Source organism: Diceros bicornis, chromosome 16 (genome assembly GCF_020826845.1).
Source record: "Diceros bicornis minor isolate mBicDic1 chromosome 16, mDicBic1.mat.cur, whole genome shotgun sequence".
Taxonomy (NCBI): Eukaryota; Metazoa; Chordata; class Mammalia; order Perissodactyla; family Rhinocerotidae; genus Diceros; species Diceros bicornis.
Genome location: NC_080755.1, coordinates 17,031,073 through 17,050,764, shown reverse-complemented (window position 1 = coordinate 17,050,764; position 19,692 = coordinate 17,031,073). Strand labels below are relative to the sequence as shown.

General features: G+C 37.2%; 1 protein-coding gene across 1 annotated transcript in view; it reads left to right on the top strand.

Annotated features, from left to right (window-relative positions):
• Positions 1–19,692, top strand: part of MYOM1 (myomesin 1) — a 138,018-nt gene that overhangs the window by 10,834 nt on the left and 107,492 nt on the right. The window contains 2 exon segments of the mRNA XM_058556881.1: positions 1,174–1,224; positions 5,358–5,683. Of these exon segments, the coding sequence (XP_058412864.1) occupies positions 5,385–5,683 (299 nt within the window). The 5' untranslated portion in view covers positions 1,174–1,224; positions 5,358–5,384.

Here is a 19,692-nt window from a genome sequence, read left to right as displayed (position 1 = left end):
GTAGTTATCATCGAGAAAGGAATTATAAAGTAGACTACAATATTAGGTCTCTTCAATATTTTGATAGATACAAGTGATCTGTATTCAGTTGATGTAATATCACTATAATATCATGTCAGAACACAACCGGCTCAATACACATAATCTGAACAATGAGCTTTTAAATTATTACTAGCAGTAACAACAGAGTCTTTATTATGTGGCGATCACTAGGTTAAGTGCTTTTTCTGCATTATCATATTTAATCTCCACAGCAGTCCCATGATTTGGATTCATTTTATAGAGAGGGAAAATGAAGCTTAGGGAGGTTATGTGGCTGTTAAGTGCCATCAATGGCCTGGAATCTAGGTCTGGTCTGAGTCCAAAGGGCAGGCACTAACCACCAGGTTATACCACCTGTTAATTAGTTACAGGGTCCAAAAAAACTAAGAAAGAGAATCTCTTGTTATATGGACTGACCCTACTCTGACTTTAGGAAAGACGAAACATGTTTCTTCTCAAAGGCTTTCGTTAGTCAGCAGGGAATCAAATATTCAAACTTGAAGCTATGATCGACTTTGAAAATTTTCCTGAAATGAGAGAAACGGTGACTATGTATCATCAGGCCAAAACTGCCACCACGTGTAACCCATTTCTTACTTGGTTTGCCTTTAGTTAGCCTCAAGTTCTTTTTTCACATTGTGTCTTTTAAATGTACTATACATGTGCTATGGGCAGCACACCCAGAACCATATCTTGGCATTAAAATTCCATGAAGTCCATTTTGGGAATCAGATTACTATGCCTATTTTTAGCTCTCAACACAAACCACTCTTTCCATTACACTTTTAAATATCCAGTGGTAAAGTGATATTCAAAATAGCTCTTATAGCCAAATAAAAATCCTACCTTTGGTTTAATCAGGCCAGACCCACTGACTGGCATTAATGTAATTATGTTACAGAGGCAGCTACCTGCCAGTGCCTCTCTTCTCTTGGTTTAGGACTACCCTCCCCATTTGCTGCTATATTTATCTGCCATCTTGGCCATAAAAGGCTGGCTGTGTGGCTCTGACATTCTACTGCCTGACCACATGCATTATTTTTGAACTGGCCCCTAGGCTCCTGTCTTTAGCCCGGCCTCTTAACTTTTTCTTGGATTCAACCTCTGTGGGTTTTTCATTCTCTCATCCAGCTCCACGGCCACGTCGGAACATTTCCACCACCATCACTCCTTTGGAAACTGGTAAGTGTGACATTGAAGCAGAAGAATGCGCTTCATATTTTATGTGCTTAACAGCACTGCAGTGTATGTGGTTTCTTTCTATCTTCTGAGCTCAGCAGCTTTCTCAAAGACATGTCAGAACAGCAGAGAAATAGGAAAGTGGAGCCCCTGGGAAGGAAGACAAGAGCAGCAGGGTGCCAGTTTTTCCTGGCACAGCTATTCTCTCAGATCACTATATTCGTTTTAAATTAAGCTACTGTTCCTGGAACTATAAGGAGATAATATCTGTCTCAGATGGAACTGTAAGTGTGAGTTAAGTACTCTTTCCAAGTTACAGTTCAGTGGTTTGGTTGAAGTCGAGAATGGGTGAGGTGACAGGAAATCATGTGTTTTCTATCTTCCATATGCCTGCAATGCTCCCTGATGACAAATTAGACCAAAAGAAGGTAAATTAACTTTGAAGTCCCTAGTTTTTAAATCAGTGATTTTTCTCTGAGGATGCCATGTGGATAAATGTGAGAATGCATTATGATATTCCTGGCCTGAAAATGGTTAATATTTAATGAAAATGGTTAATATTTCAGTGGCAACATAGATCCGCACAAAATGATCTTAAAGTTAACACTTCCTGTGAGTAATTTTAATCAGCTTTTGGCCTCTAATCCCTATACAGAAGTCTCATATCAGGATTACAACTATGGATTTAGTATTTTTTCCTAAATTCCCAAATTATTTTCAGGAAGAAAATGCAGGTCTTAAAGGAACAGAAGACAACCAAACCATCTTTCCTCCCAACATACTCTAGCTGTCATGTGTTGGGGATAATCCTTGCTTACTTGATGAAGAGAAGGTAGTTGTACCTTCGTTCCAGAGGTCAGAGCTATGACAACCAGCTGTTGACTTAAAGCCAAACCTTGTTTACTTGTAATACATTATCTATGTGCTTGGAATATCAAATGTTATAAATATATATATATATGGGGAAAATAGAAATAGAGTGGAAAAGAGAATTGGGGCAAGATATTTAAAGATTTATTTTTAAAATTTAAAGATGTTTAAAGAGTCTATTTATTTTATTTTGTGAAAATAACAGCATTTCAAGTCATCTGGGTTGTGAACTTAGCTTATTACATAACACATGGGAAAGTCATTCATTAGTTATTTGGACACCATTCAAATAACTTTTGCCATGTTGCAATGAAGTATGTATCATTACAGAAACTTATCTAATATCTTTATAGCTGCCTAACATAATATACTTTTATATTAACATATTCCAACCCTTTTGTTTTATCAAAATTTATCTAATAATTATTCACTACACAGGATAATTATTCTGTATATTTTAGAACAGAAAATAGCAATCTATTTAAGGGTTGAAGAAAAGTTGCTTGCTAGTAGCTATTTTTTTCCTCTCGGGAAAGGCCACGTAGACTGATATCTTCATGAGCCCTACATAGACTGATATCTTCCATGAGCCCCAAGAGAAATATTTCTGGAGTGAAGTTTGCTGGATTTTCTTCTCTAGGGAATACATGCTGACTTTTTAAATAGTTTAAATAAAAAGTAGATTTAAACTTGACAAAAAATATGGCAATTTTAGAAGGATTCATTCCTCATTTAGAATTTTAAAAAAAGATTTAGAAAAAACTAATTTCTTTGCACCTAATTTTACTTGTAAAATTTAAAAACATTTCAGAACATGCACAAAAGCATTAAAAATTGGGGGAGAGGGCTTCCATAAAACTATTACTTCATCCAGGGTCGTCAGTGTGGTTGACAGGCTCCTTGTCAGTGGACAAATTATTCAAGAAAGCTAATGCAATGTGAAGTCTCCCCACCCTATGCTAAGCACACATACCTTTGACTTTCAGTAGAACTGTTAGCTCAAGTTCACAATGCAAACTGCTGTACTGATGACTGGTTTTCTTCTTTATGTAGGAACACTAGAAGCCTTCATATTCTTAATGGAGCAAATAATTTTTCTGATTTGACACTATACATTTTTGAAGTGTTTGTGAGATTTGTTTGTGAGAGCTTGTTTTATGATAATATTGGCATACTCCAGAGTTCAGTGCGAGGACTTCCATTTACCATCATTCTCATCCTTTTTTTTTTTTTTTTTGGCTTTTAAATACCATCTATATGCTGGTGACTCCCAAATATAGGTCTCCATCCTGCACCTTTACCCTGTACTCCAAAGTCACATATCTAACTTCTCACTTAACCTCTCCACTTGAATATCTGGCAGGTATCTCAAATGCAGACTGTCTCAAACCAATCTCCTGTTTTTCCTTCCTGAACTGCTGCTTTCTTACACTCCTGCCCATCTCAGTTAATAGCAACTTCAGTCTTCCAATTACTCAGGCAAAAACCTTGGAATCATCTCACACTCCTCTCTGTCTTTCACATCCTAATTCAGAACTTTCAGCAAATGCTTTTGGCTCTACCTTCAAAACATATGCAGGGCCGGCCCGGTGGCTTAGCAGTTAAGTGCGCGCGCTCCGCTGCTGGCGGCCCAGGTTCCGATCTCGGGCGCACACTGAGGTACCGCTTCTCCAGCCATGTTGAGGCCAAGTCCCACGTACAGCAACTAGAAGGATGTGCAACTATGACATACAACTGTCTACTGGGGCTTTGGGGGAAAAAATAAATAAATAAAATTATAAAAAAAAAAAAACATATGCAGAGTCTGAGCACTTCTCACACTTCACTGCTACTGCTATCATCTCTAGCCTGGACTATTGTAATGGCTTTTGTATTCATTTGCTAGGGCTGCTATAACAAAGTACCGTAGACTGAGTGGCTTAAACAACAGAAATTTATCGTCTCATAATTCTGAAGGCTAGAAATCTGAGATCAAGGTGTCAGCTGGGTTGGTTTTCTCTGAGTCCTCTCTCCTTGGCTTGTAGAACATTGTCCTTTTCTTGTATCTTCACACAGTCTTCCCTATATATATGTGCATATCTGTGTCCTAATTACGTCTTCTCATAGGGACATGGTCACACTGGATGACAGCCCACCCTAATAATCTCATTTTACCTTCATTTTCTGTATAAAGACTCTATCTCTAAAAATAGTCGCATTCTGAAGTACTGGTGGTTAGGACTTCAACATACGAATTTTGAGGGGACACAACTCAGCCTATAACATCTTTCTAATTGCTCTCTTGGCTTTTACCATTGTCCCTCAGCAGTCTATTCTTCAGACATCAGTGAGAGTGATTCTCTGCTCAGAACCTTCTGATGGCTTCTCAGCCTTCGCAATAAAAGACAAAGTTCTTATAGTCACCTATGGGACCCTACACTATCTGCCCTTTCCCCCTCACTCCCCTCACCTCTCTGACATCATCTCCTATACCTCTCCCTACACCACTCTCACTTCTTGCAGCCTCACTGGTCTATTTGCTATTCCTGCAGTACAGAGGCTCACACGCTAGTGCCTTTGCAATAGTCTTCCATCCGGATCACTCTTCCGCCCAGATATTCTCCTGCTCAGATGTCACTTTCATGCTCAGAAGCCATCCCTAATGAAGCTGTTTAAAATTGCACCCCGTCCCTCTTTCCTGTTTTATTTTCCTGTATGTCATTTAGCACATTCCAATATACCTTACACTTTACTTATTTATTTTCTCTATTGTCTATTTCCTGCAATAGAATATAAGGTTCTATACAATGTTATCAGAGCAGAGATTTTGTTTGTTTTGTTCATCTCTGTATTTCCTGTGCTGGAATAGTACCAGACTCATAGTAGGTGCTCAGTAATTATTTGTTGAATGAAAACCACATTGGCTTTATATAGACTCTCCACCATCACATATTCTCCCAGACGAAGCCCCCATCAGAATGAAATGCCAGAAAATTATAATATGTATTATGGAAGGTCTGAGGAAAAAGCTCAATAGCTAGAGTAGTGAAACTTTGTAAAGACTTCCTAGATATTAAAAAAGAAGAAGAAGACACAATGACAGGAGGGAGGATATCTGGGCTATGAAGTAGGGAGTTTACTGAGTAACCAGTTAAGCAAACCTTCACATCATTTTCCACTTACTCTTTGGAAAAGATGAGTATTAATTTTTACACATTGACTTAGATGACTTGTTCTGTGGAATTTGTTCCTTAATAGTTCACTCAAAAATTGTTGCTTTCTTGTAGGTTGCCTTAGTCTCTCAGGAGCACGTGATGTCTCTCCCATTTTATCAGAGATTCCACCAGCACTATGATCGCAGCTACCGCAACAAGGACCTTCGCACCACCATGAGCCGGTACCACCAGGAGAAGAAAAGGTCTGCCATCTACACCCATGGCTCCACAGCCTATAGCAGCCGCTCCTCTGCCGCCCACCGTCAGGAATCCGCGGGCTTTAGCCAGGCGTCCAGCGCCTCCTACCAGCAGCAGGCCTCCCAGGCCACTGAATACGCCCTTGCATCTGCAGTCAGTCGAAAGGCGGCCTCAGCCTACGATTATGGCTACTCCCACGGGTAGGTTAAAAGCAGCCTTCCAACCTTCGGGCAAAGGCACGTTCTCTGAATAACCCTCCCACATCACGTTTTTCTTTCTTAAATCTGGCAGCCCTCCATTTAGACCAGGTGTGAAGCAAGGCCATGTATTTTGGAGACCTGGGACTTATGTCTACCTATTTCTCTTTATCTTCTCTTTGAGTTCCACAAAGAGCTTTGCAGTCACGCTGGGGTGTCTTGCTTGAATTGCTAACTGGGATATTGCTAAAAGCAGAGAAGTTTTGCCACAGGCTGCATTCAACATTCAGCAGCAGAGCAGAGCCAGAAAATACCACTTCAACACTCACAGCAGGTTTCCTGGCCCTCAGAATGTTTCTGCTTAGATGAGAAGCCAGTATAAAATTTAAAATTCACAGGTCACAGAAGCCCAAACTACAGCAGAGATGTGTTCCATTTTTTCAATATCTGAAAGCCAGGATTACAATTTCAAGCTATTATTCAAACAGCAAATATTTTCTTTAGCTGGAGCATTTCATAAAAACATGGCTCTATCTCAGTCAACCTAAGAATACCAGGAACAAACCTGTATTCTGACAGGATTAGATTTATCGACCCATTGCAATGAGGGAGACCACATGCTAGAGGAAAACAGCGAGTTACGACAGGATTCTAGGAAGAATGGAGTTTAGATGCAGGTCTGGTCTGCAAAGCAAACCCAGGGTCCTGTTTCTTTACAAACGATAAAGTTGAGATAAATGTGGACTGCTGTATCCAGAAACCCCTATGTGGAGCTCAGCACCTGGGCTGAGAATCAAGGCTGCTTCTCTGTGTCAACAGTGACTGAGGTCTTCCAGGCAAGAGTGTGATGTCTCATTCTCACAGATAAAATTCAGGCAGCAGACTTATTGATAGTCTTAGATATTGGAGAAGAAAGTTTCTCAGTGAGTCTGTAGTCACTCAAAGGAAGAGGTTATCACAACACTTCATAGCAGTGGTGTCCCTGGGAGACGTCTTGTTTCCTGTGAACTTTGCAGTTGGCTTCTCTGTGTCTGTTGTTCCAGCCTGATGAATGCTGGGCAGATATTTACTTTCTCAGTTCAAGCCAACTTTTATTTTCTCAGCATTCGGAATGAAATGTTTCATGAGGATTAAAAAACACATGCAAGATATGTGTGATTTTATTAAAAATCTATCTATAGTCCTCAGAAAGAATTGCTAAACTTCAAAATGTAAAAATTTCTGGGCTATGTGGTAAATAACCACCTGCTGCCCTGAATTCTCCTCTTCAAAGCATCTGGCATAAGTTGCATTTTATGTTATAAACAAAATATAATTTTAAGTCTTACAAAATTTGAGTCCACAAAATATCTGTTAGGGCAACTGGAGAAAGTATTTGTTTCTGGGAATTAAAAAAGTTATTGAGGAAATAATACAGTGGTTTATATGAATAAAAGTGAGGAATATTTCCGAAGGCAGAAATTCCTGAATCCTTGTTGGGTTTAAGCATCACCTGGTCTACAACTATCCTTCCTTAGACACTGACAGTGACCTCCTGGGATCTTCTGCTATGTTCAGTACCAGAGCCAGAGTCTGTTGGGGTTTACCTGGAATGTATGATGGCAACGTTCTGAAATTCCATTTAAAATGGAACAGGATCATTTTGCAATCTCATTTTCAGCCATGGGGTATTCATAAGAACCTCACATTGGCTGAAAATATGGAAATATTTTCACTGAGGCGAATTCATTTCTTTTAGCACTTACTGCAAATGAACTGCCTTCCAGAGGGAAGTTGGGAGGGAGGGATTAAAACCATGTGTATGTGACAGCATAATTTTGTTCTCCTGAAGAATGTTCCATAGATATGTTTAAGAACCTCATTTAGGAAAGCAGCTGTCTTGTAATAGAGGAGGATTGCATTTTAAATATCCATTTTTCTGGACTGTCTGTGCTGAATCTATAGAGGATGGATATTTCCATTATCGTGCAGTTGTTAACGTAACTCCTTGTGTACTTATTTCATTTCCTCAATGCTATAGAATCTATAGAGTTTTATGAATTTTTATTTTTAAGAGATCTTTACTTCTTCAACTCTACTGCTAAATTGTATGTTAAAATTATTTTAATTTTATATAAATTCTTCTTTTAACCATGTGTGCAATATTCATAAATATTGATAACCTGATATATTATATCAAACATTAGTAATTGAATCTTTGAGCATTTTTATATTTTATTCAGAAACATTTACTCTATATAATCTTTGACAGACTTAGCCATTTTAGCTATAAAGAACCTCAGATAATAAACTTTCTATAGGAAATGGAACTGTAATTATTTTTCTATATTCAACCTCACATGCTGTTCTTTCCTGCTATGTATGTATTTATGTAGGTAGGTAGGTATTTATTAATGGCTTGCTATGTTTGAACACTTCAAACTTCTTAGTAGAAACGTGTTGACCTAGAAACAAGAGAGGGAAGAAAATGCCATATTTTTTCCTTTATGTAATGCAACATAAAAGAAAAGAAAGCCAATCTAATCCTGGGGGGTATTTTAGTTTTTCTTTTTTTAGACCTAGAGCTAACAGGTGCAGATAATATTCTTTGAACATTTCAAAGTCTTCATAATCCCTTAGGTTGTATTTTCACTTTTTCAAAATGGAGCAACTTTTCCCTGCTAAATGAAATATCTTCCTTTGGATTGTAAACAGTGTTGTTGATTAAAACCTCAAGGGTTGGAAATGCAATTCCGGAGTGTGTGTAAGCACTAGGCTTGATCTATTCTTAGCCTCTGCTTTGCAGTTAGATGTCCAGTGGTAAAGTGGAAACTATGGAGATTTATATGGCTCAGGGCTTGGCTGACCTCAGTAAGTCTTAAGAACAATGGCTCGTTGGGCATCAGTCTGGTTATAGTGCAGATCAGTTACCAATTGCATTCTGAGCCAAGAGTTATAAAATAAATTCTGAAAGGCTTATTCTAAATGCCTTTATTCTTAGTCACAGTGAAGAAACAAACTCTAAATTAAAGGAAGTAATTCAGGAAAACAAATGACACAAGATCATTGTTTTATACTAGTAATTTACAAATACTATCAGGGATTAAAGGAGAAATGGTACTCATGACCACTTTGCAACCATTAGGCAAGGGTTCTTAACCTCTGTCCATGAACAGGTTTCAACAAAGTCTCAGATGATCTGAAATTATGTGCAAAGTTAAGCAGAGATGAGAATTTTTTTGCTGAGAAGGGCCGTGGCTTTCATCAGATTCTCAGAGAACTCTGTGACTCAACAAAGGTCAGAACCACTGCCTAGAAAGTCTACATATAAATACCAGATAGCCCCTGTGTGACCTGAAAATCCCTTTCTTAATTGCAATACTGTAAAGAGTTAGGGTGAATAAGGCAGGGAATGTTTATAGGGAATGTAGTATTATGGAAATGAGGGTACCTTCCTTTCTTTTGAGTAAGGTGAATCACACATTAATATGGAAATAATAAAAGAAACATTTTTATTTTTATAATGAATAACCTTCAAAACCAGAGAACAACACAACACAGTTCTTAGGTGATGGAAGGATTCAGAGTTGTCCCTCAACCCTCTGTGGTAATGATAGACATTTGATTGCCTGTTTCTAAACAGGTTAAAATTCAGCCCATATTATACAATTCAGCATAGGATCCTCTATACCACTGTATCTTTACAATAACACTGAGAAGTAGAAATCATTATCCTCATTTTAAAAATGAGAAAATTGGAGACAAAAGAGATTAAAAGACTTTTCTTCCTTATACTAAGAATAGCGATTTGAACGCCCCTCCTACCCCAAGTCCTTCACTCTTTCTACGGGGACGTGATGCTGCTATAGTGAGCAACTCCCCTTGACCACATGGTCACCAGATTTTTCTTGAAGCATCAATACTTAGTTTTGCATTATGCCTCCTTTTATTTACCCTTCGCCTGGAGAAGCCATTGAACACCAAAATAACCAATATTTACACAAAGGAACAATAGATGAAAGGGCACAAATTCCAAGAAAAATAATCCTTGGGCATTCATGGAACCTGGAACCTTACAGAGTCTTTTAACTCATCACTTGAAATCAGACATAGAGACTCACAAAAGGCTCTAGAAGACACCAGTTTGGGGATGTGAAAATTGAGACTGAAGTGACTTGCCCAGGGCACTCTGCCTAACTTGAATTGTGCCCTCTACCTATGCTCATGTAGTACTGATCAGCTCCCCTCGGTTGTTACCCAGATGATAACCTCTTTTGAAATTACTAATGTTTGTAAACAACATGCTAATGCTCAAACCAATTCAGACGGAAGATACCAATGCTGAAAATAGAGACTACTAAACACAGAAACCCCCATCTCTTATTAGTGGGTCTGATTACAGCAGAGATTGAGGGAGACCTGAAAACTTGCCCCATCTCCTACCACAATGTGGTTTTAAAAGATGTTACCAAAGAAATGTACTGTCTTGGGGACATTTTTGTGTCTTGCCTCCAGCTATGGGCATCAGATTGGTGTCCATTTTCTACATATGCATTTCCAGATGTTATAACATGATGGGAAGTGGATAATCTTTGGAGTCAAATAGGCCTGCGCTTATTTGCAGTTAGACTTATGACTGGATACGTTAGTTAACTTCAGTTTTTTCATCTGTGAAAAGAGGAAAATGATTGTCACTCTGGTTGGGAGGTCTAAAAGAGATTATCATTAAGGTGTTTAGTGTAACGGCTGGCACATGGGGAACACTCAATGAAGTTTAGGTATTGTTGTTCATTCATTCAATAAATATTTATTGAATGTCTTCCATGTGCTGAGCACTGCTCTAGGGGCTCAGGATAGGTTACTGTACAAAACTGTCAAAGATTCCTGCCCTCATGGGGCATATATTATAGCACAGAGAGACAGGCCATAAACAATAAATTTAATAAAAAAGACATTGAATTTTATATTATGCTAGAAGGTAATAAATCTTATGGAAGCAATAACAAATACAGTAATATAACAGGGATCAGGTATGTGGGGCGGGGGTGCAGGTTGGAATTTTAAATAGCGCTGTCAGGCCTCATTGAGAAGGTGATATCAGAGCAAAGACGTGAAATAGCTGAGGGAGTTAACCATGAGGCTATCTGGGGGAAAGGTACACCAGTCATCAGGAATAGACACTGCAAGGCCTTACAGCAAGGAACAGCATTGAGGCCAATGACAGAATGGAGGAGTGAAGGAAAGAGTAGATGGAGAAGATGTCAGAAAGGTAGTGGATGGGGCAGGACTGATCATGTAGGGCCTTGTGGGCCATTGCAAGGACTTTTTATTCTGAGTTAAAGGTGAGGGGAAGCTGTGGCACAGTTTTGAGCAGAGGAGTGTCATGATCTGATTTAAGCTATAAAGGGATCACTGTGGCTGTTGTGTGGAGAATAGACTGTGGGGCACAAGCAGAAGCAGGTTACCCAGTTAGGAGGCTAATGCTGTAGTCCAGACAGGAGCAGATACGCAGTAAGAAAAGATGTGGTAAGCAATAGCCAAACTTTTGGATCTATTAGTTATTGCTGAATTCTTAATTCCACCAGATTTTTCACAGAGCTCTTCAGCTCCCTTAGCCACAGCGTTTTGAGGCTGTGAAAAGATCCGTGTAGATTTTCTGTGTAGATTTTCTGTATACAATGAAATCTGAGACTCTCCAGGCAGTATGACGATGGAAAACCATTTGCTTATTCTCGATCCTCAAAGATTCCGATCAAGTACCTTGTTCTGTTGTTAGTCCTCTTATGGTATTAAGTAAGAAAACACCCAAAATAACCACAATTATATAGAAATGCAAACCCATCTGTGGGTTCAAGTGGCTGAATCTGAATGACAAAAAATTATTGAACCAGTAGACTGTTTTGGGAAATGAAGTTTGCTTGGAAAGCTGCTGATATATCAAGGTTTTGTATTCTTACTTTTTTCCCCTCTTGAAACAGTTCTCTAAATAAAAGTTTCATTATTATATATATGGAATAAGTACCATAGTTGTCTGGGAAGCAAAAATCAATGCAATATTCTGGGCTTTCTCTTCCAGAATTTAAGTACCAAGAAAATGATGAGTCACAGTACTTCCTATATGGTAGGAGAAGGTCAGAGGAAAATCTAATGAAAGCAGAAAAGCCAATTACTTTCTTAAAAGGCAGTTGAGTTATGTTCTGAATCCTAAAGATGAACCCTGAGGCCAAGGAGATAGCTCTCACCATGCACCAATCTCTTGCCCTGTGCTTTACTCTACATTGAAAATATTGTTTGTCAGTCTCTTTTGCAGGTTAAATTCAAGTTTATGTGATACAAGATACCCCCAGAATGGCATTAATCTTCCATAAGCAGGTGAATCATGCTGTGAGAAGGAAGGCATGTCCTTTAATAGAGTAGGAATAGAGTGAGTCAGCCAAAGGTGGAGGAAGGGCAAAGCGGTTACCTCGCTGGGCTCAGAGGTGAAATGTTAGCTCTGTCCACGGCTGGCGGGGCAGTGGGGTGTAACTGAGCTTCCCCACAGAGATCTCTGAACTCTGGAAGCCTGAGGGAGCCGTTGCAACAGGCTTGACCTTTTCCACAGCAACCTTTCTAAATGAAACAAGAGAAGGCAGGAGCACCTCAAATGAAGAAGGTAACTTTCATGCAGCATCTAGTCAACCACAGTGACCATCCCCAAAGTGAAGTGGGATGTGGGTTTCTGGGCTGCTTTGTAAATAAGTTAATAAGACTAACTTTTACAAACCCTGGACAATTTTCAGTCCACAGTCTTAGACTCTATAAGGCATCTCCTGATACTATTGTCAAGTGTCCTGCATAATATGATTTCCAGGAAATATGGAGTAAACTCTTTCACTTCTGCTTAAAAATAGGCCATAATCTAGTCTGATTAAATTAATTTCTAAAATAGCCAGAAATCGATAAAAACTGAAGGGTGTGTGTAGATAAGAACCATAAAAGATTTAAGCCTTTCAGGGCTTTACCCATCCATCCTTTCTAGAACACATGACTGTTCTACATTCGTGTTGAGAAGTGGTTCAGACCACTATGGTGTTTGTTTTTAGATCATGGCTATACCTTAGCTGTGGAAAGTTACTTAAAAGGAGAGTAAATATTACTTGTCAGTGGGAATTTAAACAATGGAAAAAATAAAGCAATAAATAGAGGGAAAAATTGTGTTTATATTCCTATTTAAGTGGCTAAATTTTTTTACTAAAAATGAGATATTTCTATGGCTGAGAGAGTGAAATGAAGAGGGAAAAAAAGGGTAAGTATAAGGTAAATAATGCAAAAAAAAGAGAGAGAGAGAGAGAAAAGCCAAGGGATGGTTATTTATTATGACACTACATGTCAGTAAATTTCAAGGGTGATGTTGGTCAAACTAAATTCGTGCTTGTATCTTATAAGAAGCTTTTTCCGCAAAATGTATTAGCAAAAACATGGGCTCTTTTCAGCCTCCTACTTGTGCACTAACTTTGATGTTCTCCTGAAAGCTCCATAAGTGTTCAGATTGGGAAGCAGGAGAATCAAAAGGTCAGTAGATTGAGGATGTCATGATACCCATATCAAAGGATGGGCATGGAATAAAATTGCTCTAAATCAACAGTAGACCCAACACAACCTTTTCACAAATCCCGAAGAAAGTATTGTTTTTCAAGTCTTGCAAGAGGGGGAAATGTGGCCATTAGAAAAGTAGAAATGAGAAAACAGGATCAAACTTCAAATGCTTGTTCCTGACCCTCCAGGAGGTTCTGAAGATGAAAGAGATGGAACTTCAGATACCAGAAACTGAGGGGGAGCGGCTGACTAAATGAGCAAAGACAACCAAGAAGGACGGTTCTCTAGAAGCTGAACCATAGTTCACTAAAACCACTGCCTCTTCCTCCCTTCTGGTAAACAGCTGAACATTTTGTTTATATGCAACAGTACTAGGTTGTAAATATATATAAAGGTTCAGTTTTAAAGGAAAATTGTTAGAATAATAAAAATGAGTTCAGCTCTTTTGTAGTAAAGTCTAATGGCAACACATAGATAATCCAGCAATCAAAATTGAACTTTGATTTTAAGCTTTTGTATATACAGCTCATCCTGGGATGTCCTACCCGTCTTTCGCCATCCAGCCCTTCCACAAAGGATTCCCTGATAACCCTGGACAGAAATTCTCTCTCAAGCCTGTGAATTCAAATTTGTTTGCACTAGTCTTTCTGCTCATCTGCCTGCCTTCCTTCTGTCCTTCTATCATTTCTTCTTTGATTGATGTAATACAACATATCAGGCCTGGTAACAGTTGCTCCCCTACTAAATGTGAAGCTCTTGAAACACAAGGGTCTTTAATTTTTCTTCATATCCCCCTCCCACCCCAGTGTCAAGCACAGTATTTTGCACACAGTGGGTGCTAAATAAGTTTTCTGTTGAATAAGTGAAATTGCTATAAAACGTTAAAAAGTAAACCTGTGAAAATTTCATTGGTACTCTAACATATAACACAATCTAAAAGGCTATTGTTTCACAATGTTTGAAGTCAGCTTTCTCCTGCACTTTCTAAAATATCAGCTGGGTTGTATGCTAAATTTATGTCTAACTTTATAAGAAACTACTCAACTGTTTTCCAAAGTGGCTGTATCATTTTACATTCCTACAGCAATGTACAAGGATTCTAGTTTATCCACATCCTTGCTGACATTGGTTATTTTCTGTCTTACTTATCATGGCCATTCTAGTGGGTGTGTAGTGGGGTCTCATTGTGGTTTTAATTTGCATTTACTTAATGACTAATGATGTTGATCATCTCGTTTTGTGCTTATTAGCCATTTGTATATCTTCTTTGGTGAAATGCCTATTCAAATCTTATTCCCATTTTTTTAAGTTGGATTTATTATTGAATTGTCAGAGTTATTTAAATATTTTATATACAAGTCCTTTATCAGATATATGTTTGCAAATATTTTCTCTCATTCTATGCTTTGTCTTTTCATTCTGTTAACAGTGTCTTTCAAAGGTCAGAACTTTAAATTTCAGTTAAGTTCAATTCATCAATCTTTTCTTTTTGAATCATGCTTTTGGTGTTTGGCTAACTCAACACCATAAACAATTTCTATTATCTCTTCTTCTAAGAGTTTTATAATTTTAGCTTTTACATTTAGAGATGTGATCTATTTTGAATTAATTTTTGTGAACACTGTTGAGTAAAGTTCTAAATTCATCCTTTCACATATAGATATACAATGGTCCCAGCACCGTTTATTGACAAGACTATTCTTTCCCTCCTTAAATTCCTTAGCACGTTTATGAAAAATCTATTGACCATAAATATAAAGGTATAATTCTGGAATCTCAAATCTGTTCCATTGATCTATATGCCTGTCCTTATGTTAGTACCACAATATAATGTTTTTTTTTAAACTAATTGCTCTGGCTAGAAATTTCAGTATGATGTTGAATAGAAGCATCAAGAACAAATATCATAGCCTTCTTTCCAATCATAGCAGGAAAGCATTTAGTTTTTCACCATTGGATATGATATTAGCTGTAGATTTTTCATAGATGGCCTTTATCAGGTTGAAGAAATTCCCTTCTATTCCTATTTTGTTGAGAGTTTTTAATATGAATGAATGCTGAATTTTGTCAAATACTTTTTCTACATCTTTTAGATGATAATGCAGCTTTTGTTTTTTATTCTATTAATATGGCATGTTACATAATTGATTTTCAAGTGTTAAATCAACCTTGCATTCCTGGGATAGACTCTACTCAGTTTTATATGTTGCTGGATTCAGTTTGTTAACATTTTGTGAAGGATTTTTGCTTCTATATTCATGAGGGATATTGTTCTGTAGTTTTCTTTTATTATAATGTCTTTGTTTAGCTTTGATATCAGGTAATACTGGCCTTATGGAACAAGTTGGGAAGTGTTCCCTTCTCCTCTGTTTTTGAAAAGAGTTGGAAATGATTGATATTGTTTCTTCTTTAAATATTTGATAGAAAATTTCTCAGTGAAGCCATTTGGGCATGGGCTTATCATTGTGGGAAGATTTTAAATTACTAATTTAATTTCTTTACTTGTTACTTTGTTCAGATTTTTTATTTCTTCTTGAGTTAGTTTTGGTAATTTGAGTCCTTATAGGAATTTTTCCATTTCATCTAAGTTGTCTAATTTTTTGGCATAAAGACATATGCTATTTCCTTGTGAACCTCTTAATTTCTGTAGTATTGGTAGTGATGTCTCCTCTTTCATCCTTGGTTTTGATAATTTTTGTCTTCTCTCTTTTTTTGTGGTTAATCTAGTGAACATTTTGTCAATTTTCTTGATCTTTTCAATGAACCAACTTTTGTTTCACTGATTTTACCTATTGCTGTTTAGTTTTCTATTTCACTGATTTCTCCTCTAATCTTCATTATATATTCCTCCTGCTTGTTTTGTGGGGTTTTTTTGTTTTTTTGTTTTGTTTTGTTTTGTGAGGAAGATTAGCCCTGAGCTAACAGCTGATGCCAATCCTCCTCTTTTTTCTGAGGAAGATTGGCCCTGGGCTAACATCCATGCCCATCTTCCTCTACTTTATATGGGACCCCACCACTGCATGGCTTGACAAGTGGTGCATCAGTGCACACCCAGGATCCGAACCTGTGAACCCCAGGCCACCAAAGCGGAGCATGCGCACTTAACCACTACACCACTGGGCCAGCCCCTTGTTTCGTGTTTAATCTTTTTTCTAACTTCTTATGGTGGAAGCTTAAGTTATTAATTTGAGACCTTTCTTCTTTTCTAATATAGACACTTAAAGTTATACACTTCTCTCTAACCACTGCTTTAACTGTATCCCATAGATTTTGATATGTTGTGTTTTTGTTTTCATGTACTTCAAAATATTTTCTAATTTCCCTTGTGATTTATTTTTTGACCAATGGGTTATTTAGAAGTATTTTGTTAATTTCCTGATATTTGAAGATTTTTAAAATTTCTGTTGTAGATTCTTATTTAAGTTTTCTGTTGTCAGGGAATATATTTTGTATGATTTAAGTCCCTTTAAATTGATTGAGGTTGCTTTGTGGACTGGTATAAGAACTCTCCTGGAAATATTGAAAAAAATATGTACTCTGTTGTCATTGGGTGAAGTTTTCTAGAAACGTGAGTTAGGTCAAGTTGATTGATAGTGCTATTCAAATCTCCTATATCCTTGCTGATTTTTGTCTAGTTGCTCTATCAATTATTGAGTGGAATGTTGAAGTCTCCAACTATTTTTCAATTTTCTATTTCTTCTTTCAATTCTGTCACTTTTTGCTTCAGGTATTTTAGGGCTCTGTTGGTAAGTGCATATAAATTTATAATTGTTAAATGTCCCTCTCTGTCTCTAGTAATATTTCTTGATTTAAAGTGTATTTTGTGTGATATTAATATGGCCACTCCAGTTCCTTATGATTATCATTTGCATGATATATCATTTTCATCCTTTTATTTTAACACATATATATCTTTGAGTTTAGCGTGTGCCTGTTGTAACAGCATATAATTGTAAATTTTTAAAATCTAGTCTGATAATCTCTGCTGTTCCTTGGAGTTTTTAATCCACTCAGATTTAATAAATTTACTGATATGGTTGGACTAATGTCTACCACTTTTCTTATTTTTTTCTGTATATCTCATGTCTTTTTTGTTCATTTGTTCCCTCTTTACTGCCCTGTTTTGTGTTAAATAGATATTTTTAGTGTACTAGTTAATTTCTTTGTTTCTTGGCTATATTTTTTATTTTCTTAGGGATCTTTTAGGAATTACAATATACATATTAACTTATCACAATCTGCTTCAGATTTATACTAACTTAATACCAGTAAAATATAGAAACTCTGTTCCATTGTAGTTCCATTTCCTCTTCTATCCTTTTTACTATTGTCATATATATTACAACTATATATGTTATAAACCCAACAATGCAGTGTAAGTATTGCTTTATACAATCTATGTCTTTCCAAGAATTTAAGAGAATAGAAATATATATGCCTATATATTTACCCAATTATTTACTTTCTGGTGCTCTTCATTTTTGTGTGTGGATTCAAATTACTGTCTGGAGTCATTTCTGTATCATTTCCTTTAAACCTGAGGGATTTTCTTTAGCATTTCTTGTAAGGCAGGTCTGCTAGCAATGAATTCTCCCAATTTTTGATTGTCTGGGAATATCTTTGCTTCACATTCAGTTCTGAGTGACAGTTTTGCTGTATATAGAATTCTTGATTGACATTTTTTCCCAGCACTTAAATATGTCATATCAGTGCTTTCTGGGATGTATTGTTTCTGATGACCTCAGCTGTTAATACTTTGTCCCCCTGTATGTGATGAATCATTTTACTCTTGCTGATTTCAAGGTTTCTCTCTGGCTCTGGCTTTGGCTTTCAGTAGTTTGATTATGATCTATCTAGCTGTGTATCTCTTTGTGTGTATCCTACTTGAGTGTTGAGCATCTTGGATCCATCAATTTTGGGGAGTTTTAGGCCATTATTTCTTCAAAATATATTTTCCTGCCCTTTCTCTCTCTCCTCTCTTATCAGCACCGCTGTTATTCATATATTGGTATGTTTGATTTTGTTCCACGAATCTCTGAGGCTCTTTTAATTTTTCTTTATTCTTTTACCTCTCTGATTTTTACATTAGGTAATTTCTATCTTCAAATTCACTGATTCTTCCTTTTTCTATCTAAAATCTGTTGTTGTGTCCCTTTACTAAATTTTTCATTGAAGTTATTGTACTCTTAAACTCCAGAATGTCCATTTGATCCTATTTTATAATTTCTTTCTCTTTGTTGACATTTTCTTTTTTGAGTCATTGTTGTCATACTTTCCTTTAATTCTTTAAACATGGTTTCCTTTATTGGTCTTTGAACATATTCATAATTGATGCTTTAAAGTCTTTGTCTGCTGAATCCAACATCAGGGCCCACCTAGAGACAATTTTTATTTACTGCTTTTTTCTGTTGGTGTGGGTCATAACTTTCCTGTATCTTGGCATGTCTCATAACTTTTGTTTTTGTTGAAAATGGGACATGTTAGGTATATATTGTAGCAATTATGGATTCTGAATTTTCTCCCAAGTGTGTTGTTGCTATGTTTTGTGTTTGTTTACTAACTTGCCTGAGCACATTTATAAAGTAGCACCATGTGACTGCTGATGTCTCTGTTCAGTTTATTTTAAAATTATTTTTCTCCTTTTTAAACCTGAATTCACAGGGATCACATTGTATTTGCATAGATTAATGGTCAGTCAACAAATGGTCAGACATTGTGCTCAAACATCTCAAGCCAGTAAAGCTTCCACCTTCTGGCAACAGATCTCTGTGTGTGTGTCAGGGAACACATTTTAAAGTTCAGGTAATTTTTAAGTATGTACATTCAGGCTTTGCTTACCTCTAGACTCTCTTGCCTCTCCTCTGCTCATGTACACAGGCTTACCATCAGCCAATGATGTGTGGATAATTTGAGTCCTCTCCAGTTTTTTCTATGCAAGTGTGTGAAGAGTTTATGAAGGACCCCTCTGGTGGTCTTGTTTCTCAGATCTTCTGTTAAATTTCTGACTGATTTGCCAGTCTGCTGCTTGCACCAACCATGATTATAACCTCAGGCTAACTGAACTGCTGTCTTCCCTTGTTTGTTTGCCACTTAGATTGCTACTGTAGCTCACAATACTGCGGGATGTGGAGTTTTATCATGCTGTGCTCCAAATAAAGTCAGCCCCCTCTGGCAGCAGACACTGTGGTTTTCATACCTTATCCAAGCTTGATAGAACTATCTTATGATCCAAGCTGGGAGAGGAGAATGGGAGAAGGCTAGGCAAGAATGTCACACAAACTCCCTCTGTTTAACCTGAAGTTCAGTAGCTTTTTATGAATAACTACTTCTCAGTGTAGTGTATGACTTTGGTTGATTTTCAGAGTCCTGAAAATGGGTTGTTTTCGACAGTTGTATCCAGTGTTATCATTGCTTTTTGGAAAAAGGAACTGCTGAACTACTCGGTCCACCATACTGGA